The following is a 24,519-nucleotide window of genomic DNA, read 5'->3' as shown; positions in this document are numbered from 1 at the left end:
TTAAGACGAGTTCCCATGTGGTCTTGCCAGTGCAGCTCAACTAGACAAAAAAAAACTTGAATTTAAATGTATTCTTTTACTTTTTGAACCTTCTCAAGAGGACAAATAAGTCAATAAAACTCAATAAACTCTTCATGCATTCAACTGTGTCTCGTTGTCTTTTTTTTCTGAAGTTCAAGTAGAAGTTTGCAAGTCAAGTCAAGTTTATTTATATAATAGCGCATTTCATACACAGAGGTCATTCAATGTGCTTTACATAAACAAAAAACAAACAGTAATAGCAGATGTGCATGTGTCATGTTTAGTAAGTAAGTAAGTAATGTAATGTAATATTTATTCATAAAGCACATTTACAACAGTTCACACTGACCAAAGTGTTGTACATAGTATAATAAAAAAGGTAAAGAAATAAAACGAAATAATATACAATGAAATAAAATAATAAGTAAAGCAAATAAATAACAATACTGAATAAGAATTACACATAAAACACAAAAACATCAAATTAAGGGGGAAAGAAAGCAAGGGTGTAAAGGTGGGTTTTGAGCCTTGATTTAAAAGTGGAAATGACCCCTTAAATCATCATCACGTATTTGTGGTGGCCGCAACAGCAAAGGCCCAGACAGCTTTTTGTTATAATCGTGGATATGTAGAAGACCCTAAGGGAACAGGAACACTGGTACTGAAAAAACAATTCAACACAAAGAAAATTCATCATTTGAGATTATACTGAACATTAATAGATTTGCATAACTAGTATATTTCTAATATGTGGTGCAGGAGGGTTTAATTTATATTTAAATTAATGACAGGAAAGAATACCTACATAGTAGCCTAATTGAAATATGTGGAGTATGAACTACTTAGCCTACTACCTTTAGCCTACTACCTTTACTACTGCACAAGTAAAAATTATTTATGGACTCTGTGCAACCATTTGCCTAGGCTACTACGCTATAAATCTACATACAATCTTTAATCTTTTGCTGTTCTTAGTCTCATATCTTGACTGTCAAAATATGTCATAGTGTTGTAATGAACGATGCTTTTAGGACCCTTTTAGGGAAGCATGCCATTATTTTTTCTTTCTTTTCTTTTCTCACAGCATTTATGTTATGCAGCCTGTATAGTTGTCTTTAACAAATAGTTGTTACTGTTAATCTCATTGGCCTATAATCTCCATACTCCATATCACTTTGCAGGCGGAGCAAGACTTATTTTCCGGCAGTAAAACCCATAGAGAATATTATAAAAGCTAAAACCAGAGAAAATGCACAGGCAAAAGGCAAGCTCAAAACCACGTTTCCCATCATTCCTCGCTTCAGCGTCTTTTGCCTTGGTAACGAAGAAATTGCTGTATCTCGGTTTGAACCAGTCAGGCGCGCATTAGCACATTCAAGCGCCAGTGGCTTGCTGCTGTATCTTCACAACGGATTTTTCATGTCACATGAGATTGTGTCCACATTCTTTGCCAGATTTCACATGCAAGACCTTCTTATACCAACGCCGGTAGGTTCTGTTAAATAACTTACGACCTATTGTTACTCAGCGTGATGTTTAAGTTTTGAAAGCTGAGCTAATGTCAGAGATATGCCGTTAGCTATCATTAGCAAACTAATAACAAGTTTCCAACAGGTTTGCTGCTAGAATGTGTCTAACTTACTGTGTTCTGATCATTATAGAGTGCTTCATGCAGTGTCTTACCACGTTGTTACAACATTAGGGTACAAGTTTGGTGCAAACATCTAACGTTACCTAGTTAAAGTAAAATTCAACTCGAATAACGTTACACATTGAAGTTAAATGATTGCTAAGTTGTTAGCAGAGTTATCGGCATGCTTTCTGTCATCGGCATGCTTTCTGTCATCTTTTTCACGTTTGGTAACTTAGAATGTAGTCAAACATTAACGTAATGTCATCTTTTGCTTCGATTCACTTGCTTCACAGCATCTAGGCAGATGTCTTTCGCGAGAGTGAATCGTCTTCAGTATGGCCAAGGAAAACGTCATGGTCCAACTCGCCCCAAGAAGGCAGCAGCTCCTAAGAAGGAATGGGTGGTATGTAACACTTCAATGTATTACATTAGCCATGGGATGCTATTGTTTAACTGTGTTTTAATTTGTATACCTAACTATTTCCCCCTTCCAGAGCACAGTCAGCGACTTGACTGTACATAAAGCTACACCAGAAGAACTGGTAAGGCCATCTTGTTACTTGTAGTGTCTTGATATATGTGTGTGTGTGTGTGTGTGTGTGTGTGTGTGTGTTTATGTGATACACTCAGTGAGACAGGTACATAACATCTCTGTGTACCTCCACGCATGGACATTTCAATGTTTTCTTTCTTCCAGGCTCGACGCCATGAGGTGCACAAGTCCCAAAACCGACTGGCTGCCCAATGGGAGCTAAGAGAGAGGACCCTGAGACGTAGAAGAGGGAAAGACCACCCGTCTACTCCACCAGGACTGGACAAGTATCGACTCAACCTTCTTAGAGAGGTGGCTAACACAATGCACTCTCGTCAAGACAGGCTTTAGTAGAGACATTTAACATAGTTCGGTGTTGATTAAGCTACGCATGGTTGGACAGGGTTGTTTTGACAGCTCAATTTTTGTCTTTATGAGTGATAAGTGGTTTATGGTTATGTGACAGACAATGCCATCACTCTCTCTAGGTGTTCTCTGACCAATGCACATTGCAGGATGTCCTGGCCAGGTCAGACAGAGCTATGGCTGTGGTCAAGGACCTATTTGGCGATGCTCCACGCAGGCAAGCAGGTACTGTACCTTGCTGTTGATATGTGTGGCTTACACGGCAGATTTTGTGTGAAAATCTCTCAGTAAGAGTGTGTGTGTTCACAGGCTTCCCAAGTGTCACTGTGGCACCAAATGGTGGTTCTGACTCTGAGTTGCCGGTGCTGCAGAGACCTGATCCTCCCACCCACCTGTCAGTCCTCAGCCAGTCAATGATGGACCCACAGGTATAGACCCTGTACATTCATATTTGATGATTTCAGTATTTTTCCAGCAGTGTACATTTTACTCCAAGTCTTGATCGATCCATGTCTTCCAGGCCTTAAATGAACTAGAGGAGGAGTACAGTGGTGAAGAGCCTGATTCTAGCTTCAACTCCCCGAGTGACTCTCAGAGGTGCTTAACTTTCACCTGTATTAGTTCACTGATATGCAGTCTAATGGCCTATGGTTGGTTAAGTGCTAAAGTACTAGTTATGTACCGGTTGTAGGTATCGAGGCCCCCCGCAAAAGGCCAAGAGTGCTCATCAGAGAGCTGAGACACTGGACAACCAAAGCCCTCCACAGACACCCTGTAACCCAAAACCATCTCAAGACCAAGCAGGTATTATCTATGTGTTGTGTGTGTCTCTTATCTGGACTTTAGCTACCCTTATTTCCTGTGCATCCTTACCTGAATGTGAGATTTGTTTTCTTGTCTTGTAGCCCTGAATGCCACTGTGGCAGTTAACCGATTACGGTCCAGTCAGTCGCAGTCAGAGTCGGGCCGGTCATCCACACTGGTGACCCAAGTGCTAAACCCTGACTCTGCACCTCCACGCTCGGGTAGGCTCCTCCACGGATGATGGCTCTAAACCAAGGAGATGCATTTGTTTCGTTTGTCACCCATCAGGCCAAGACTGAATGTTGGTATATTCAGGAAACACCGTAAAGAAAGAGAATATGTGATTGAGTGTGTGTGTGTGTGTGTGTGTGTGTGTGTGTGTGTGTTTGAACAGGCAAGAAGAACAGGGCCTCCAGGTCATGTAGGGGCCGCTCCGCTGAATCAGGGCTGGACGGATCAAGTCTCAGTTCACTAAGCGGTAACCAGAGCAGCCTGGAGATGCTGCAAAGCATGCTGGGGCAGGTGGAGACAGAGTTGGACGCCCTTGACCCCCAGGAGCCCAGCTCTGTTCCAGAGCTCCACAGGCCCAACCCCGGGCTCACAGGCTTCTCAGTGGCTCTGGTGTCTACTATTGGTCGGCTGGCTCGCCACGTCAGACAGGTGAGCATAGCCAAAACACAGATCAGGAATGCTGCCGATAGCTCGAAGTAGCAAAATATACAAATCCCCTTACCCATTTAGCCTTAATGGGACACCGGATCCTTCAAAAACCGACAAATAGGGTCCTGCTCCTAACGTGACAAGTGTAGTGCAATACCAGACATTCCAGAGCCCTGCATGTGCGTTTGTTTGCTGTGTGTGCAGAGAGAAGAGGAGGCGCGGAGGGAGGCTCAGGAGAGGAGGAGACTGGAGGAGATGGTGATGGAGCAGAGGGTGCTCATTGATGCCCTGACTGCTGAAACACTTAATCTGAAAGATGAGAGCGCCGCCCTGCAGGTCCGTGACCATACCCCACAAACACATTTATTTATCCAATGCCCCAATAGTCATATTTGTACCAAGATGGTGTCGCGCACTATCAAAGATGTTGGTAGTCTTCTTCATTACTGCAGTAAACTTTGATGGAAAAATAAGAAACCGTGTTGGTATTTTTACCTTACCGTATTAGTTATGAGGACTTGAAGCATTGTATTATGCTAGAGCCAAGAATTAGTGGCAATTTGATTAATACCGACTTGGTGTTTTACATTTGTTGTTGTAGGTGTGCAGCTAGCATGTCTGTGATTTCTTGAGTTTGTGTTTCCACAGGCTGGCTTGCAGCAGCGGGTCACTGAGCTGGAGGAGCGTCTGGACTCAGTGGTGCTGGTTCTGGGAGATCTGGGCCCTCTCCAGCTAGAGGGGGATCCAGAGCCACAGGACACTCCTGTCCCAGGTAATCTGGGAACAAACACCCAATGGATAATAGGTGAATTCGACTTGATGTACAGTGTAGCCATCTTAAGACAACTGCAGCCTTGATTATTTCTGAGATTCTGATATGTTTTCAACCATGACGTATCGTATGCACAATTCCAGTTTGAAAACATATCAGAATCTCAGAAATAATCACGTCTGCAGTCGTCTTAAGACGGCTACGTCAAGTCAAATCCACCTATTATCACACCTATTGATAGTTATGAGTTAAAGCAGACCTAACACTGAAGGTTTACTTAAACAGAAAGAAACATATGGACTTTCATACTGTCTGTTTTTCTCATTTATTTACGATATGCCACACATTAGTCAGGCTGCCTAGAGAGATTGGTCATGTGCCTCCTGTGTTTGCAGACCCCCAGCCCCCGATGAAGCTCCCCCAGCAGCCCCAGCCCCAGCCCATCTCCCCCGCAGTGCTGCTCTCTCCCCCCCGACAGAGGGACAGCCTGGCCCCTACCGGCAGAGTTACAGGAGGTGAGCAAGAGATTGATTCATTCTTTCTTTTTTTTCTTTTTTATACATTAATGTTTGTTCCATAGCAGCTCCATTTCCACTTCTCACACAAAATACAAGGGTTAAGACTTAGTACATACAAGTAGGACAGACTTGAGCTGTGCAGTTATGACTTCCAACAATTATGAAAACAGCATAATCGAAATATAATTATTATTTTGCTACATTCAGTTTCATAACCATGCTCTTGCTCTTTGTTTTTTTTCTGTAAGATTATTATTGAAAATTCATTAAAAAAATGTAACAGAAATACGTTTTGAAAATGGATGATAGTTCCAAAATCACTGAGTTTAATAATCGTGATATCAATGTTGAACAAAATAATCATGACATTGATTTTTGTCATAATCAAGCAGCCCTAGAGCAGACAGTGAGCTACTCAACTGAGACCTCAGTGTATTCGGATTACAACGTATCTTATCATGAGAAAACAAAATATTATGATTAGCTGAGGGCCAGAAGCTCTTTTGCACTGACTTAACTGCAACCTAGTCGCTGACTCAGTGTGTGATACTGACGCAGGAGTCTTGATGTTGTCTCCGTGTACAGGAGAAGCCCGTGGTGTGGTGCTGCAGCAGCATGATGCTTCCGTGGCAGGAGGAAGTCATCGAGGCTCACGGGAGGAGCTGGACCGCTCCTCGCCCAGCTCTTTCGCCAGTCTGCCCCGCCCCACCTCCCTGATGGACCCCTCCCTCGGCCTCCTGCCTTCCCAAGATGCAGTGCAGGCCCAGATCGCCGAGCTGGCCCTACAGAATGCCCAGTTGCGGGTTCAGCTGGAACAGAGGCGCGTGTCCCCAGCTGGGTCGTACACCTCCAGAGACCAGACTTCTGGGAGATCCTCACCAGCCAGCCTGTCAGCTCAGAGAATAGCGCCACCAGCAGGGCATCAGCCACAAGTGCAACAGGTACAGACCTCAGAACAGTGCAATGGTTCACTTTGGCTGTGTTTACACCGGCAGGCCTTGATGTACAGTTCTAATTTTCTGCATATATCCAATTTTTTGGACTGCATGTTTACATCTAAGTTTCAGAGTGGCCCATATCAGATGTCAAATACATGGTTCACTAATTTGCTAAACACTTGAGACAACCTGCATTCGTGCCAGAGGGACTTTGGTCACTGAAATGAGAGCTAAGGCTGCGTTTACACTGCCAGTTTGAAGTGACCCAAATCCGATTTTTTGCTCTCATGTGGCACGTATCCGATCTGTGCCACGACAGTGTAAACAGAAAAAAAACACATGAATTCCGATCTCCTCAGATCGGATACAGGCCCCTTTCGTATGTGGTTTTAAATCAGATATGGATCGGATTTGTGTGCATGTGTCTACAGTCTAAACCAGGGGTCGGCAACCTTTGAGACATCCAGTGCCAACTTCAAAATTTCTAGTCAAAGAGTGTGCCACTATCATCAATTTTTATCTGGGGTTCGTAGTTTGTCACTTTTAATTGTAAACACGACTCGGAATTGTCCGTGGTCAAACGGCTGCCGATAGGGCTGAGCACACTTTTCATATGCGAAAATACCTGCTCACACAGGTATGTTGAGCCGAACACTGAAAAGAGGGATTGGAAGATCCTGCTGTCAGTCTGAGATTTTTTTTTTTTTTAGCTGATGCTGGTGGCGCGTGCCAGTGATTATGCCTCGGCGTGCCAGCAGTGGCACCCGTGCCATAGGTTGCCTACCCCTGGTCTAAACAGACAAATCGGATATTCCAGTGCAATGCGTCCCACACGTCATTAATCTGTGACAATTTTGCGCCTGGTGACGTTAGGTTACAATTCCAAGTGGGCGCGCTGGCGGACTCGGAGCGTGTTAAAAGTTGCCCTATTTGATACTTTGATAGACTATTACGTTTCCGTAGACCATGTATTGAGAATAAAACATTTGTAGCCTACCTAATTATCTACAATCGTAGGCCTATAGCCATCCAAATATGAATGGTATACTGTAAATAGCCTACAACCCAGGCGCGTATTCAATTCAATTCAATTCAATTCAAAAAACTTTATTTATCCCCGAGGGGCAATTTCTCCATGCAGGCATAGTGACATAAGACGCACGACAAAAGACAAGACAAACAGGACAGGACAGACAGGGGTGTGAGTGTGTGTGTGTGTGGGTCCCAGTCTCCTAGTACCAGGAGAGAGAGGGGGAGGGGGCTGGGAGCATATTTGAGTTCAGAAGGCGAATAGCCTCAAAAGTAAAAGTAGCCCTCCTCCTGTTGGTCCTAGCAAGAGGACAGCGCAGACGCCTGCCAGAGGGCAGCCATTCAAAAACTCTGTGTAAGACATGGGTAGAGTCTTCTAAGATGGAGTTGGCTTTTCTTAGGGTTGCCTTGTCATGCAGTGACGTCAGAGACTGAAGAGGGTGGCCAATGATTTTAGAGCATGTGTGCACAATGCTCTGGAGGTGTTTCTTGTTTTTGATCGATAGAGAGTGAAACCAGCATATTGATGAAAAGGTCAGTATACTTTCAATAAAGGAGGTGTAAAAAATATTGAGAATCTTCCTGCTCACTCCAAAGGAGTATAGTTTCCTCAGGAAATACTGCCGCTGTTGACATTTTTTGAGAATCACCTCTGTGTTGGAGTCAAAACGCAGTTTGTCATCCATGACGGTGCCCAGGTATTTGTACTCCTGTACAACTTCAACAGGTTCCCCATGTATTATAGTTGCAGTCCTGCATCCTCCATGCTTGCTGAAGTCAATGAACATCTCCTTGGTTTTTGTAACATTAAGCTCCAAAAAGGAGCTATCACACCATTCCACAAACTCACTGAGGACAGGCCCGTGATCTTGGATAGAACCTGATAACAGGGACAGGAGAACAGTGTCATCGGCAAACTTCACTAGATGACGATCAGGATGGCGGCTTCTACAGTCATCTGTGTATAAGATGAAAAGCAGTGGTGAGAGGACACAACCCTGGGGTGAGCCTGTGGATGTGTATCTGCTGTCAGAGAACCTCTTGTTGACCAGCACCTTCTGTGTTCTTTGTGTGAGAAAGTCTATGATCCACAGAATTAGCTGATGATCCAAGTTGAAACAGTTGATAAGTTTTTTAGCCAGCATGTGAGGTTGAATGGTGTTGAAGGCAGACGAGAAATCTGCAAATAGGAGTCGGGCAAAAGAATTTGGGCTTTCTAGATGTGCATGAATGGTATTCAGTATGTAGATTTTGGCATCATCCACCCCTCTTTTCGCACGATATGCAAACTGAAGAGGATCCATCTTTGAAGCTGTGGCGTTGATGATATGAGCTTTCACAATCCTCTCAAAGGCCTTCATGACAAGGGAGGTGAGGGCAATGGGTCTTAGGTCATTCAGGACTTTAATGCTGGTGTTCTTGGGGATGGGAATAACTGTGGAGTGTTTCCATGACTGTGGGACAGTGGCAGTAGATAGAGACCTCTGGAATATCTGCTGGAAAACGCCTCCAAGCTGCTCAGCACAGTATTTCAGTGTGTAACCACAGATGTGATCTGGACCAGGAGCTTTCTTGATCTGTGTCCTTCTCAAACACTCCACCACAGACTCAACTGTGACGATGATAGGGTCACTCGGGGTCAAACTAGTGGTGATGTCCGCCAACTGAGACTGATGATCTTTCTCAAACCTGGTGTAAAAAGAGTTAAGCTCATTGGGGAGGGATTCATCGCTGCTGCCAGCCACACACACGGGTCTGAAGTCACGCACAGTGTTGACTGCTGCCATTGTCTTTATACCCTGCCAGGCTTCCTGGAGATTACCTTGTGTGAATTTCTTTTCGATCTTACTTTTGTAAGCTGCTTTAGCTTTTTTGATGGCCTGCTTCACCTCTCTGTTTACTTGTTTCTTCTCCAACATAGTTCCAGTGTAGAACAGTCGTTTCTTCTTGTTCAGAATAGACTTAAGTTCTTTAGTATAGGAACCGCGGGGGTCGGGACACCCCCAATGTTGGACCCCCTCCCGAAAGAAAAACGCTGCAAAGTACAGATGTTGTTGATTACTTAGCTCAATTATATCCTCCTGAGTTACGGCCCCATAACTATAGCTATCGCTGCGCATCGGAGGTCTTTTACATTGTGTTTTAAGAATGTTTCCCGAAACGAAGCCCGTCTCAATAATGCAGCATGGAGCACTTCCTCACCTTGAGTGTCTGAAAGCTAATGTAGGCTCCTCTCTCAGTCCAAATATTTGTACGGCCTTCTTTCATTCTTTTCGAAATAGTTAAGAGGATAGCCTATTGTGGGTGAATACAGTAGTCTATAGCCTAAATATAGTCTTATGGCTGTCGCTTTTAAATGTAGGCTTATCACTTGCGAAATCGGACGTGGCACATAGCCTAATTATCTGGTTACCTGGATTTAGCAAGTCCATACACTTTATTCATCCTATTATAGGCTATGCTTTTAAAATTAAATGTGTAACAATTTGCCCCTTATTATAATCTACACACTGTCACGACGCACATAAGGTTACGGGCGGATATGAGCAACCGAAGGCCTCGGTTGACTTAAGATAAACGGGCAGAATGCCTGTTTACAAACTACGTCAAACATGCAACATTATCTAACAAATGAAAAAACACAAATGAAAGATGAATAGGCTACTCACTGTATTTTGTCACAAATTAAGCAATGAGTTCGTTCGTGGCCACCTAGCGCGCAACTTACGCGCTGAGGTGAAGGCCCGACAAATACTAATTAACACAAAGCTTCATAATGCACAAACAAACACCCCCTCAAAGTTCAGTGTCCATACGTCCAAACAATAAACATAAGAAGCCGACAGTCAAAAACGACAACGAGATCTCCCAGACACGAAAAACAATGTTTATCTCACAGTTTGTTGAGTATCGTTCCAACACTGATGCGCAAGGCAATCTCAGCTTTCGTGTTCGTTAGCTGTATTCCAATGAGAAAAATCCACAAGGAAATGGTCACGGCAATGCAGCATACAGGAATCTTCTAACCACGTTACTTTGTTGAGCTGGCTGCATACAGGTAACAATAGCCACAGCGCGCTCTCCCTGCGTCTCCATTTAAACTAAGGGCAAACCCATTCATTGTGCCCAGAACGCGCATCCATCTGTCAGCTGACATAAAATTTACTTAGATGGCATATGAAAAGTCAAGAAGAAGAAACATATTTTCATTTAAGCAACGTTTATGCAACCACGTAAAGGGAAGCATTGGGGGAGTCAGTTGTCCTACAGACTAGCTGTGTGCGTTTTCAGGGAAGAAATGTGTTCTGAACAGCCTATGTGCAGATGTTCTTCCCAGTTCCAAATAGGTTAAGAAAAAGACTGAAATACATATTTTCAAAGCGACATCTTACAGAGGGCCATTAAAACTTCAGCAATAGGTTTTGTTTATCTCTTATGTGACTTATAATTCGCCCCCTTTATTTATTAATATAAAAAAATTGCGCGCGCAACGGAACTCATTCTTGTCCCCCCCAATGCTTAGGTCTACTACGTTCCTACGCGCCTGCCAACCAGAGATATTAAGCAAAAAAGTGCCAAATTCAAGCATCGCGATTTGTAGGGTATTAGCCTATTTTTTAAAACTGCAACTGCAGTTCTGTTTGTTAAACTTTGCTTCGTGAAATTTGAATGTGTAGACTTCAATCACATGTCGTTCATTTCGTCTGTCCCTCGATCTGTTTCAAGTTAACATGAGTGCCATTTGATTTATATAGTCACAGCAAATGCAATTAAATGAAAATAAAAAACATGACCTAGACCTGTGCGGGTTAGTTGCATAGACAGTAAAAGAGTTAGTTGTAACACCTGTCACTGGCAAAATTAACTGATTTTATCGCGCATGTTGCGAGCAATTATGATTGCGAGTTATGGATTATTTTTATGTGCCGCGATCACACCCAATGAAAGTTAACACAGCAACTTCAAATATCAGTGTTGGACCAATTGCTTCAGACATGTAAGAAATAAGCAGTTCATCAACTATATTAACAGGTTTTATCAAGTCGATAGGACCAAAATAAGCCTATTTAAAGTGCGTGCGTTAACTTAAAACTTTTATTATTATTTATTGGATAATGGTTAGATAGCTCAGTGAAGATATAATTACCATTAAAAGTATTACTATAATTGCAATACAGTAACATTTATAGCCATTTCTGTCAAAATCACATTTTAAAATCATAGCCGAGTTATGACGTCAGAAGAGTGAGTCCTGCCACGAAAGTTCTATTTAAGTATTATGCAATATGGAGAGTTTTGAGTCTGAGGAGATCCAAAATCTCTCTCAAACCTCTATAATGGCACCCAGCCATACAATTTTGAGCATCCCAGACATGAGAGGGATGAGGGACTAAACACAAATATTAAATAATTCCCATTAAGGAATATAAATATCTGGTGTGAAGAAAACCATGTGCTGGTGGAGTCAGTTGTCTTGGTAAGTAGCCTATAACTTGGCCAAAGAACGATAGCAGCTACTTTTTTCAAATTCTCACTCTCATCAATTTTTAATAAAGCCAACTCAAAAGTTCAGACACTTTAAATAGCAAACATGAAGATTAATTTGGAGGCATAACTTGCAAAATAGGCCTATCCAATGTAGAAAAATGCGCCTTCACTAAAACACCTTGAAAGTAGCCTACAGCTAATTTAGCCAATCGTCCTCCCTCTTAACATTCCTGACCTTCCTTATGCTTCATTTAAATCTGTCTGAAATACATCATGACCTCTAGTGTTCAACGTAACTCTTTCCAGCTTTGTGTGCATTTATGACAACTCCCAACTCCGACAGGCGCTCGGTGTCCAGGGACGCACCTCCAGTGTATATGCTGCTTGTAGGATGTGCTACCGTTGTGTTTAGCATTTCTGAATGACACGTTTGTGCTGTTTCTGCAAGCTAAAATGCTGCTACCAGCCACCCACTATCCAATGTTTAATCGAGGAATCCCAGGTGGTGCATACAGGCCGGACTAGCCTATTTCAAAACGGAGAGGTGAAATTAAATAAACAACATGAATATGTCCGGTTTTTGTTTTGTTTTTGGCTCAGCGATTTTGGTTGACTACGGTATGCGAAATATTGTCCGCTGAGATAGCACATAGCCTAACAGTCGTTGTACATGACAGTGAATTGTCCGTTGTCTTTTCCACTGCACTTGCATGGTAGCGCAACTCAACGGGTAGCCCAATTCGACACAACACCGGGTTATCAATTCATTGAAAAGCGCATAATTGTCAGACTGGTGCGAGACGTTGTAATGAGCAAATCATGGTGCTACCATGAGTGATGACCGATTGTTGGAGAGGGAGAGAAAGGAGTTATCATAGCCTACCTTATCGTTATGATTGATAATGTTTATGTAGGCATTGCCAGCCCATGGTCTCAGCTGTAGAGAACTTGTGCAGAGAAGCGTGGGTTCTGGGCTCTATTGACCATTACCCTCTGCCAGACAAACATGCCCTGACTTTGAGGCATGGTATGAACCCCCTTTGTTCTCAAGATTGCCTACCAAACTTCAGGCAGGAATGATCCTACAGACTAGTAGTCATCAGTATGCTTACACATTCACATTATTTTTTTGGTATTCATTTCATTATCATCAGAGCAGTACTCTAGTGAACAAATCAAATTAATTCTGCAACAGCATATGAAAAATAATCCAGCTGTCCATATCTAGTTTAACTGTTACATCCCTATCCGTGGCAATACCACTACACAGCATACAGACAGGTACGTTGGGCCTATGGCATTCTGGGGAGGCACATCCCGGAGGCCCTCATTCTTGCTTCAGCCATCAGAAGACATTTTCAAGCAGTTTCAAGAAGGTGGAATGTACAAATGTTTTAATTGGCCAAGATCAATAATAGCAATAATAATAATAATAATTCTGATCACAAGCTGTCATATTGTGTGAAAGTAGCAAGGGGGCTATTTACTGACTACTTGTCCTAACTTAAACAGAAAATAAGCTATACTGGCTGGCAGTCAGGAAACAAAATGTGTACAGAAGTTCAAACACAATACACAGAAAACATAAATTCTATTTAAATAAAAATTGTTTATTGACTGAAGATTGCAATATGAAGAGCAAAATTAAGAGCATTTATTTTACAATACATGTGGGGTTGAAGCTCCTCAAGGATGGGAGCTTACCTATGAAGGAAGGTTGATGCAAATGCACTCGCATGATATACCCAAACTTGACTAGGTCATGGATCATTACTATAAATGTAAAGGTCAATTTAAAGAATTAAAAAAATGGTATGCATACTAGATGCATCCTAGAGCTGGTGGAAATGGGGAGATTATCAGAAGGCTGAATTAACTAAGACAGTAACTGTAAATACAAATGTTTATGAAATCATACTTTATACAATATATTACAGTTGTGTTACACATAACGCCACATTCACACCAGATACGTGACGTACGTTCCGGCACAGCTGATATGTGTAGGCCTACGTGTGTCCATCTGTCCATCTAAACCTAGCAGATGATAGGGTGTAAATGACGTTTATGTCTGTAAAATAGATTATTGACCACTAAGGGGAAATTCAAGAAAGAAGGATAGGTGAGATTACTCTGCACATTCAGGACATCCTTGTCTTTCTCTTTATTCAGAGGCTTCCCATCTTCCATATTCATGCCATCATCATAGTCCATGGGGTCATATGGTTGCCAATGTCCTGCAGTTGGCTGCTTCCACCAGTTGTGCCATCTAAAATAACAGAAGCAAAAAAACAAGCATGGTAGTGAATAGGTTGTTTAGTTTTATTATATGTCACTTACACATAATCTTAAACACCATCACACTTTTCACTAAAATTGTTATCAGTGGCTGCTTTATTAGCATTCTGGATTGAATGCAGTAACAGGTTTGCTGATCTGATTTTTTTTTTTCTAAAGGGGGAAAAAAGAAGCCCTTTTCTTTAGAAGGCTACTTCTACCATGTTTGTAGGCTTGCCTACATCTCTGCTTCTGCACTAGTTGGTAGCAGCATACAGCGTTGCTCTTTCTCCTCTGACATTTTCATTATCGCAGCGTTTCTCTTTCTCCTCCGACATATTTTCATTATTTTAGCTACTCAGCTGCGCTGCTGATTGAAACCAGCTGGATAGCTAATACGTTAATCATGCTGGTAGGAGAGTTTAGATTCCCCACGTGTTTTCTAAGTTTGCAACCTATATGTAAACAATGTTGGGAAATACGTGTTATAGTCCATTGGGACTGAATGAGCAAACAATCAGCATAATGATCCCAACTATGCAAACGTGCACTAGACGTAGCTTGCTTCTGTTGCTATTAGTATTAGCGAGCTGTACGTGCCCATTTCAACAGCCAGGCGTGTTATGACATTAGATGAGGGATCTTACCATAACTTCAGTGATTAGTTTGCTCACCTCGATTAACAGTGATAGAGTTGCAATTTCGTTGTTGTGGTCTCTGATGCCACCGATGCTACCAAGTGAACCGACATGCACGAGCAAAACACACACCCACAAAACTGCTAGCTAGGTTAGCTCACAAGCAAGATGCTACAGCAGCCTACAAACAATTAGCCTGCTATTGAAATTGTGCTACATATTTCGACGGAATAACAGGTTTATTTGACAATAAAATACAGATTAGCTGCTCGACAAAAAGGATGCACGGGAGTTCATTTTATGGAGACAACGCAACGCAAGCAACATCTTAGCTAGTTTCTGTAGTGCTATAGCCTAAATGACAAGCAACATCGTTCAAAATAGACAAAATATTTTATGTGTCGGTCGATCTTGTTCTTGGCTGACATAATATAGTAATCCCACAAGAATGACTGGAAATCATGCATGTAGCCTACATAAGTGTCTCTGATTTAGCCTACTAAAGATTACAGTGTGCCAAAATATCATGAATTTGAACACCACCAGTCTGAACCACGAGGCATAGCACACACGGTACCGGCAAAAATAACTTAGCTTGAAATAACTTAAAAATAATACGTTTTAAAAATTACTATGAAGTAATAACATGGATAACAACTAATAACCTCATAAAACACTTACCCAATCTCTGTTGATCTCGCATTTTCTCCTTCAGACGACGTGAAGGTGATGTGATGCGCTATTGTGCTTCTTGCTGCTTTTCCTTCAGCTGAAGAAGACCTCAACTCTCGATTCACACAAATCCCTTAACCAATCATACCACTGGAAAGCTAATGATTTGACTTTTATGAGGAAGTTTTCAATGATAAAATTAGTTGGGTCATGGCGGAGTTATTTGACTGACAGGTAGGCCTAACAGCTATAAACCTGAGCAACCCGCCATTTCTCTCAGGGACCTGCAGGAGTCACTCTTATGACGTCAATCCGTTCGTTTGGGGGGTAGGGGGAGTTTTAAGTAGGTACTGAAAATAACCAACTTTATCATCTTATATTGTGCCTTTATGTGTCGAAAAACATACAAAACAATACATCGACTTGTCAAACAAGTATTTCCCCTATATATTTTGTGTCAATCATAATTATAAATTTAACTTGGCGCACGGGCTTTAAAGGTTATTGTGAGCTAGCATAATACCGTATGGTTTGCAATGGCTAATCACTCATACGACTAGCTTTTAACAGTCATACATTTGGACCTTTTTTTGTTGATTATATATGAAAACAGATGTTCTTTGTTTAAGCCAGCAGTGTTTTGTGTTAAAATATGTTATAGGATTCACGATTTTAGCACTGTTACAACCATGACGCTATACTGTTACAACTGTAGCCTACCGCACTTTTTAATGGCTGCGTAGGTTGGAACAAAGGTACATGTCACTGTTAAGTTAAGTTATTAACAAACTGCAACATATTTGTTACATTCTGTTTCAACTTTCATGGAGTAGAGATGTATGACTCTGTTCTGGTCAAGTTTCACTGCTCTCAAGGCTATCGTCTTTTTGTAAAGCTAGTTTGAACTGGGAAAATAAAAAAGTGTTACGATTGTGCTGGTTCTCCCCTACAAGAAACTTTTAGCCCATGCGCATGCGGGCCATTTCAAGTGTCTGGCAAATATAAACACACATGATCGGATTTGGGTCACTGGCGAAAGTAGATGTAAACATGCAATAAAAAAAATCGGATATGAGCACAAAATCGGAATTGAGCATATCCGATCTGCAGTCTAAACGCAGCCAAAGATACAGACAGTAGCCTACTGCTAATGCACGAAATCACTCAAGCTTGCATTATTAGGCTTTTTCAGTGGTTAGTTGTTTACTTTCGTTTCCGAAGTATCTTGAAAAGTCTGCAAAATAGGCTTCCGGTGTTTTTTTAAACCGAAAAAGAGGGAAAAAAGGAGATCCCTTAGTGCAGCTTTTCCATCTCTGTTTTTATTTTAATTTCACCGTTCTGCCAGTACTGTACATGAAAGCAACATTATGTGTGATGTAATTGTGAAAAGGTGAGAAAAGACAGCGTATTTTTAACATTGTGCAAGTTGAAAAATGACAGGGAATATCCAGTCTGCCTGTTCAGACAGCAGTCGCATTGGCAGATATCCTATTCACATCTGATTTATTTCCACATATGAATGAGGCCTGAACCCGATCTGAAAATATCAGAATCCATGTGCTTTTGTCCTGTGTTTTTGTCCGTTTGTCCTGCTGCACATTGGAATTGTGGCACATATGCGCAAAAAAATCAAAATTGGGTCACATTTTACTGACTGTGTAAACATGGCCTTTCAGTCACAAGCAAACTAATGTGCACACCCAATTACTCATTCACCATTGTATGTATGTTTACCACAACTCACTGTTTGCTGTTGTCTTGTGTGCAGGTGATCCAGAGTGTTCAGTCAGTGCAGCACACAGCGACTAATATGGAAGAGCGCCTCCTGGAGTTGAGTAGGCAGAGTGCAGCAGCACGGAGCAAACTGCTGGAGCTCATCGAGCAGCAGAGACAGAGCTCCTCTATGCACATGTCCCCCTGCGTCTCCCCCATCTCAGTGCGCTCCGAGTCAGAAAGCCCTGCCTCAGGTTTGTATGGCATCCGAGGTGGCGGGGTGGCTGGGTAATGGAGCAGAGGCAGACATCCTGGTTCCAGAAAGTAAACGACCTCCTGCCATATATTCTTTCTAACTGTTACCACAGGTGATCACTAATTATCTGATCTACCTGGCTGCTAACTAGGATGAGCTTGTTGACTAAATGGTTGGATCAAATACTTGGCAGGACTTTTACTTTCTGAACCTGGCATGTCTGCTTCTGGTGATGAGCACGTACGTATTTGGTGTTAAGAGTGGGAGAACAGTCTTGCATTGCCCCAGAAAGGCATCCAGAGAGAGATCTATCAGTCTTTGGCTTTTTTTTTATGATTGTGTATCGTTTGTCTCCTCATGCTGGATTGACAGAGACCTAGTGACTAGGTCAGTCAGATGCACTACATTGTGTGTGTGTGTGTGTGTGTGTGTGTGTGTGTGTGTGTGCGCGCGCGCCATGCAGCTGTTGCTATGCTTGGCTTTCTAGGTCTCCCATACTTCTTTAACCGTAAGCGTTCTGGCTGAAATATTCTCCGTCTCCTTTGCAGGTATTTCAAGAAGGACCCCTGAGGTGGCCATGTCTGTGCCTGAAAGGGACTCTTGCTCTCAGTCCAGTGGTGGTAGCCGAAGGTAAGGGATGAACTTTACTACCGTTATATGATCACCTTATGGTCAGCAACATGCTAAAATACAGCCTTTTCAGATCTGCTGGAATCTCACCACAAAATCTTACCGGAGTAGAGAACCAACGGCAGAGACCTCAGGTAATGATTTAGCTCACCTCACATTATTGAAAATAAACAAACATTTTGAAAGCGAATGTTTTCAGGCATGGGAAATTGACATGAGTAAATTTGAGTAAGTGTAATTTGACTAAGTGCTGTACTATGATTTTGTGATGCTCATGCAGGTGGAGAGGCGAAGGGGAGATGGCTGGTTTGCACTGTCCGCTCACGTACAGTAACAGGGCAGATTGCCACGTACTAGCAACAGTAGTGTAACATTACATACTTGTAGTGGTGTGCACAATCTCTGGCTTTTTATCTTTCAATAATGAAGGGTGCCTGAGCATTTGTTTTCACAGTTTTTATTGCAATGCAGTTAGTTATGTGCTTTTTTACATTAAATATATTTTTTGTGTGTGTGTCAATTAAGTTATTAAATATGAACAACAAAATCAACATTTATGTTCTTGTCTTGTATAATTATTTATGTGTGTATTCACTGTATTGTATACATGAATAGGGTTAATTGAATATATGAATATAAGCTGATTAGACATTCTTTGGTTGTTTAGTGTAAGCAATGGGAAGCCCAACTACTTCAGAGAGCTGAAGTCCGTAGCAGTGAAACCCTCCTTCCTGTTTTGTGGTATGTGTACCAGTGATGCGCGGGCTGATCCAAATCGAGCAGGCGACCGCGGTCACCCGCGGTCACCCGCGGTTATGGGTCAAGAAAAAATATCTTTAATGATATTCGGGTCATGTTTGGTCGGGTCGGTAAAAAAAAATATGCCGTTAATTTTTTGTCATTTATATCGTACATAATTGTCTTTAGAAGAGAAACACATAATTTGCAGCATTCTCACTGAAACGCGATTCTATCCCCCGCATTTTGTCACGAACATCAAATGCACTTGTTGTTTCTGCATAGACAGACCCTCGGCTACACTTGACATGCTGTGTTCTGTTCTCAGAGCATATGCTTTCTCTGTCTATGATCTGCAGCTTTTTTCTCGAACTGCTGGCCTCTTCTACAGAAAATTCGGCTACTGAGCAGCGAAGTTGCCGATGCAATGCGTGCTTCTCAAGTCTGATCATTTGCAGCAAGATCGAATGGTATTATGGAAAGAAAAATAAACTAAAAGTTTCCCAAATCAGGAAATACTTCTTAATTTAATGTCATCAAGGCATAGCCTACAATTGGTATGAGCATGCAATGTGCGTCCTTGCGCAACTTATAAAGTGGCTCGTTGGAAAGCCCCACGTCTGCTCTTTCGTGCAATAAAGGTTTCATCTCGCTGCAATTTATAATCGCGAAGCTCTGCTCTATGGGTTTTGGTTTTTGTTTGGGTCCATTGATGAAGACGTTAATAAAGAGTTTCTTAATAATATTCTATGTCTGCATTTCATGCTTGGGAGAGCTTCAAGGCATTCATGTGAGGAACAGCTGAAACAGAATTTGTATAGGAAAATCCTTAGGCTAATTATGTTCAATGTTGAGTCAAATAGCCTAATTTTTGGATGAATGCTGACACGGAACAAAAAAAAGGTAGACTAAATGCATGTTTCCCAAATTCTGAGCAATTATAGGCTATAGGCTATATAATTAGGCAATATATATTATTGTTTTACATGCATATGAGATAGGCCTACCAGTTTTGCGTAGCTCAATGACGCTACGACTAAGTTAGACTACTTTTTACAATAAGCGGGTCGGGAAGCGGGTCGGGTCCAGTATTTCAATAATTATTTTTTGCGGTCCGAGTTGCGGTCGGGTTAGTTGTAAACGGCGGGGCGGGGCGGGTCGTTCAGACACGTACCCGCGCATCACTGATGTGTACCACACACGAAATGCAGAGTCAAACAGATTCAGCACTGTTCTGTAACTTTCACTTGTAGAAACAAAGAGTCCTGCTCCCCTCTACTTGTGCAAAAGTACTGTTTTGGTTGTTCCCCATTGGAAAGTAAAGTGGAAAATTACAGGATATCACAGTTTGTAACAGCACATGCTGATATTCGTCCATTTTTATAGATGAACTTGATCTTGCATTCTGACTCCTGACTGGTGACCCTGATGCAGCACCCTTGGTCATTCAGTTGCAAACGGTTTCTCTCCATTTCAACCTGTAGTTTCTCCATCCAGCCCATGCCCCCTTCTCTCACCCACACAGAGCCTCCCTCCTCAGTTAGAACGATACCCTCTGTGACCCCGTGCGTGTCCTGTAAAGTTGCCCAGTCCAGCTGAGAAAGACGCACACACCGTGGGTTGCACACCTCAAACCGACACTCCCTTTCATAGCCACGGCAACAGATTCTCACCAGGAATGAGGTCGGCTCTGATGTCATAAAACGGTACACCTCCTCCAAGCCGTTGTCGATGGCAACCAGACCTCGCACACGCTCTACGGAACACAGCTGTGCCCCTCCGAGAATTTGCACGGATTCTATAGCAAACTGGAAGCCGTGGTGCTCCCCTTGCTGCAGATAGTGCTCCAGCCCAGCGAGGGTCTCCAGATGAAGACGCATTAGAGACCCCAGTCCCATCCGTGCAGGGCTGAACTCCAGCATCCCCAGCAAACGGTGCCTCATCCCAGCATCAAAGACCTCCGCTCCGAATGCCTCCTTGGACAAGGTGAATTTGAGATGCTGTGTGATGGCAGCGTCCGAGTCACCCTGGTGGTCAGTGGAACCACCATCTGGCCACACTCTCTCCAGCAACCTTGCTACGCTCACACAGACCTCTCTGTACTGTCTGGTCAGCAAATGACCATCTTGGTCTGTCATGGCAGCAGAGAGTGAAAACCCACTACCTCTACCCACTTTGCGAATAACTCGAGCTAGCAGACCACGGAAGCGTGTGATCCTGTGGATTTTCCATGGGCGGCAGGAGTACGCCCCATCTTGCAGAGGAGACAGGTGGAGGCAATCCTGTCGAGGGTGGAGGTCTCGTAGGATCTGGGCCAGCAATCGTGCGCCCTGTCTCAAGGCCTCTGCTCCTCCATCTCTCAGGCATTCCTCCAACTCTTGGAGCAAGGAAACATCTACCTTGTCTCCAGCCCGTAACTCGGCAACATATTCCAGCGCGCTCCTGCCGGGCTCAGAGATGGGCACCTCTAGGACCTGCGCCATGCAGTCCCACAGCAGGAAGATGAAGACGGCCTCCACTTTGTCTCTGAGATCCCCAGTGCAGGCTTGGCCCCCACCGTGCAGGAAGTCCCTGTGAAGGAGCAATGACTCGGCTTCCTGAAGAAGCTTGAGCAATAGGCCACCCCTCTCAGACAGCTGTGCTCCTAAGTAGGATAAGAGAGAACTTGTGATTACATTGCAACACAGTCACAACCATATAAAACTTCTATTTATATCTATGGTCACAACATCCTTAATCCAAAGAATGCTGTAAATAGATTCGAGACCTGTCAGGCCAGCAGGTGACCCACCAGATATGTTAAATGTTATTGTTTATGTTGTTGGTTCCTACACTCTCATTGGTTTCAACAAATCAGCTAGTTAAACAAAGCACTATACAAACCAGTCATCACATACTGTACATCACAATGTAGGAAGTACATTTAATTGCCATTAAAGTGGAGTACCTACTCTGAATGTTACACTCCTGCACTCTGCTGAGCAAAAGTGGTGCATCTCGGGTCTTCTGGAGGAAAAGATCCACCATCACCTCCAGCTGAACTCCATCCTCGATCCCCACCTCTTCCAGCAGGACCTCCCTGACCGACCAGCGGGGCAGACCCAGCATGACCCCCAGCTCACAGATATTCAGCCTGGCCTCTCCACTCACAATACCCAGCAGGCCTTGCACTTCCTGTAGTACACCTACAGTATGTGAAAAATGAGTTAATCAATACTGCAGTAATATATGGAGTATACCAACCAGAAATGCAGTACACTAGTAATTGTGGGTGACACAGTTTCGTTAAAAATATAAATTTCTTTATGAGATTTTCAGATATCAGAATAAATTTGCTTCCCTTTGAGGTTGGATTTTTCCCTCATTGTTTTCATTGTGGGACTACAATAAATCATGAAAAGATTATTTGTCATACTTGTTTTTAGTCAACTTTACCAAAGTTGTCAATAATTATGGAGAGCACTCTATGCATATACCCATTGTTACAAAGTATCTACAGATCTATTGACACTACAGTAAGTATGTTAGCCATGTATGTTACAGAGGTAGATTTTATGAAGGAAAGTGTAGATTAGATGGATTAGATTAAACTTAATTATCATTGTGCAGAGAACAACAAAGACAACAAAATGCATTTTGTGTCTAACCTGAATTGCAAAAAAGTAGAAAGTGCAATGTGATATACAAGTATAGACAGGTGGTGCATAGGCAGAACAAGACATATACAGTAGTGCAGTGTAGACAGTAGTAAGTGTAGTAAGGAAATATGTGGATTATGACATGTTCATTACCTGACTCAGCCTCTGCAGTAGCGGCACTAGTCTCCTCAACAGCTATTGGGAAACTGCTGATGTCAGATTCACTTTGCACCGACAAAACAGGAAGAGCTTCAGGCAAACCACTCGCTGAAATGACAGCATGACAATAATCATGAGAACCAGTAGAAGTCATTCCAGAACAATCTCTAGGGTTAATGTGGTGGTCTCTACACTAAATGAAGCTAGTTAAAAACCTGTCAATGGATTTGTATTATTTCCCCCAAAGTGTTTTGAAGCAACCCTTATTTGAAATGGAGTTTTAACATTTCTCATTAAAATATTCTACCAGTTCATTCAACCCATAAAACCCTCCCTGAACACATGTTTACATCCAATTAAGGAGATTTAAAGGTCAGCTTCAAGGACACTACGTCAAACTAAAATATTTCAATTCAATAACAGAGTGACTATAAAGTTGTTATGTACACACTCCTGATCTCCTCGGCCAGGTTCTCGTCTTCGTCGTTCAGAGCACTGTAGAAGGCCCTGCATGCAACATCTCCCTTGGACAGACAGATGGTCAGCAGCTTCTGCGCTTGCTGGTAGAGGATGGCTGCTGACTGGACCTGGTCAAGCTCAAACTGGGTGATGATGCCCGTGGAGAACAGCGCCAGGGACACAGGCAGGACGGAGTGACCCAGGCGGGCACACAGAACACTGAACTGGGTCTGAAGCTGGCATTCTGGGAGCACAAACCACAGACAACAGACTCATCTTCAACACTTAAGACTTTCAAATAGACTTTGAAATACATCACAGTTAATCATTTCAAGGTATTTCTAGAGACATACCTGTTGGTCCACGCTGGATATCTGAGTGGATAATACAGGAGAGTGAATTGTTTTTGAGTAGTGTCTTGTCTATTTGTAAGAATAACACTGAAACAGACTGCAATATATAAAAAAAAAAAAAAACAGTGTACACAAATGCTTTTTCGGACTATTGTGCAATGTGCATAATATAATACATAGCACACCTGTATTATGGGATAGCCACGAGCGAAGGCGAGGGTAGTGATGCTCGCATCGTTTCAGGCACTCCAGGAAACAGGAGGCCCCCCGTTCGTCCATCTGGGCCTGCACCACCTCCAGCAACTTCCGAGCCCTGTTTGGGGGTGTCTTCTCCGCCTTCACCTCATAGTAGTTGTCCTGGGACAGCAGCCCGCGGGCCAGGGCACAGTCCAGTAAAGGGGCGAGGTTGTACAGGGACTCGACCAGCAGCTCCTGGGAGGCCAGGAGATGGGCCTTGATGTCCTGCTTCATTCCTGGACCCACGGTATTAAAAAAAAAAACGTGGTCAACAGCAGTATCACTTATTGAATGGAGCAATAAAGCTTTATGTTTAAGGTTGGATAGCCTGTTTGTGAAATATTATAGAAAATATGTAAGTAAAGAAAGAAATGAGCATGCAGATGATCCATGACTACCCACCTGAACTAGTATTCCTTCCAGAGGAATTCATTGTTCCTCATTATTGGGGTGTCCTCGCAGCCTTCATCTCCATTCCTTGGAAACAACTAGAAGTGGCAGATGTCTCACTACATGTACATCAACTTAGCTATGTTTAATGGCTTGCTAGGTGGTGAAAGGCAGGGCTGGGCTGCAGTGAGCAACAGTGATGAACTATGGCTGGGAAAAAACTGAATGGACTATGTGAAAATAAGTTTGTAAATAACACCACAGCCATCAACAACGGCCGAGTAAATGTTATCATTACTGCATGTTTACTCAAAGAGCCATTCATTCAACAATAGTAGGTCTATGAAATGTTATCTTGCTGGCTCGCTTCCTTGTTGACGGCAATCAGTTCGTTCCCCTTCAGAACAGGAACATTGTAAAAACACACAAACAAGTGAAATGTAAAGATGAACCTACCTCGGGACATGAGCCTTCATCACAGCAACCCTTGTTCTAAGTAGCCTAGTGAAACTTATGTTCTCGCTCCGTATAGTGCCCTATATTGGGCACTACACGGATATATATAGGGCGCTAGTTCCGTGTACATTCCACGAAATGT

At 42.8% G+C, this 24,519-nt stretch overlaps 2 protein-coding genes across 3 annotated transcripts; one reads left to right on the top strand and one right to left on the bottom strand.

The window, feature by feature from the left end:
- Positions 1-1,370: 1,370 nt before the first annotated feature.
- Positions 1,371-18,486, top strand: spice1 (spindle and centriole associated protein 1). The gene is made up of 18 exons (XM_062521072.1): positions 1,371-1,509; positions 1,948-2,057; positions 2,149-2,196; positions 2,352-2,498; positions 2,675-2,777; positions 2,862-2,980; positions 3,073-3,149; positions 3,244-3,356; positions 3,458-3,577; positions 3,751-4,016; positions 4,221-4,352; positions 4,665-4,788; positions 5,184-5,303; positions 5,892-6,247; positions 17,117-17,315; positions 17,866-17,947; positions 18,021-18,081; positions 18,228-18,486. Exons 2-18 carry the CDS (start codon positions 1,959-1,961, stop codon positions 18,279-18,281), a joined length of 2,220 nt encoding a protein of 739 aa, XP_062377056.1. The 5' UTR covers positions 1,371-1,509; positions 1,948-1,958; the 3' UTR covers positions 18,282-18,486.
- On the bottom strand, positions 18,389-24,506 carry LOC134065941 (uncharacterized). Of its 2 annotated transcripts, none has more exons than XM_062521070.1 (8): positions 24,378-24,506; positions 23,934-24,008; positions 23,480-23,767; positions 23,295-23,315; positions 22,934-23,185; positions 22,477-22,590; positions 21,637-21,870; positions 18,389-21,329 (listed from the first exon to the last, which is right to left on the bottom strand). In XM_062521070.1, exons 2-8 carry the CDS (start codon positions 23,962-23,964, stop codon positions 20,017-20,019), a joined length of 2,253 nt encoding a protein of 750 aa, XP_062377054.1. In that variant the 5' UTR covers positions 23,965-24,008; positions 24,378-24,506; the 3' UTR covers positions 18,389-20,016. The 2 variants fall into 2 exon arrangements, with proteins under 2 accessions (XP_062377054.1, XP_062377055.1); XM_062521071.1 differs by having other exon boundaries at positions 23,934-24,019; positions 24,378-24,492.
- Between the last annotated feature and the right edge of the window lie 13 nt (positions 24,507-24,519).

Source organism: Sardina pilchardus, chromosome 19, assembly GCF_963854185.1.
Source record: "Sardina pilchardus chromosome 19, fSarPil1.1, whole genome shotgun sequence".
Classification (NCBI taxonomy): Eukaryota; Metazoa; Chordata; class Actinopteri; order Clupeiformes; family Clupeidae; genus Sardina; species Sardina pilchardus.
Note: the sequence above shows the minus strand (reverse complement) of the source record. Positions and strands in the feature narration are given on the sequence as shown.

What these genes read in the sequence shown, in the direction of transcription:
- spice1 (XM_062521072.1), top strand. Translation starts at nt 1,959, where the DNA reads ATGTCTTTCGCGAGAGTGAATCGTCTTCAGTATGGCCAAGGAAAACGT. An exon ending in CTCCTAAGAAGGAATGGGTG is followed by an intron (nt 2,058 to 2,148) that starts GTATGTAACACT and finishes TCCCCCTTCCAG; the next exon opens with AGCACAGTCAGCGACTTGAC. An exon ending in AAGCTACACCAGAAGAACTG is followed by an intron (nt 2,197 to 2,351) that starts GTAAGGCCATCT and finishes TCTTTCTTCCAG; the next exon opens with GCTCGACGCCATGAGGTGCA.
- LOC134065941 (XM_062521070.1), bottom strand. Translation starts at nt 23,964, where the DNA reads ATGAATTCCTCTGGAAGGAATACTAGTTCAG. An exon ending in TATCCAGCGTGGACCAACAG is followed by an intron (nt 23,186 to 23,294) that starts GTATGTCTCTAG and finishes TTGTGCTCCCAG; the next exon opens with AATGCCAGCTTCAGACCCAG. An exon ending in TACTGCAGAGGCTGAGTCAG is followed by an intron (nt 21,871 to 22,476) that starts GTAATGAACATG and finishes CACATACTGTAG; the next exon opens with GTGTACTACAGGAAGTGCAA.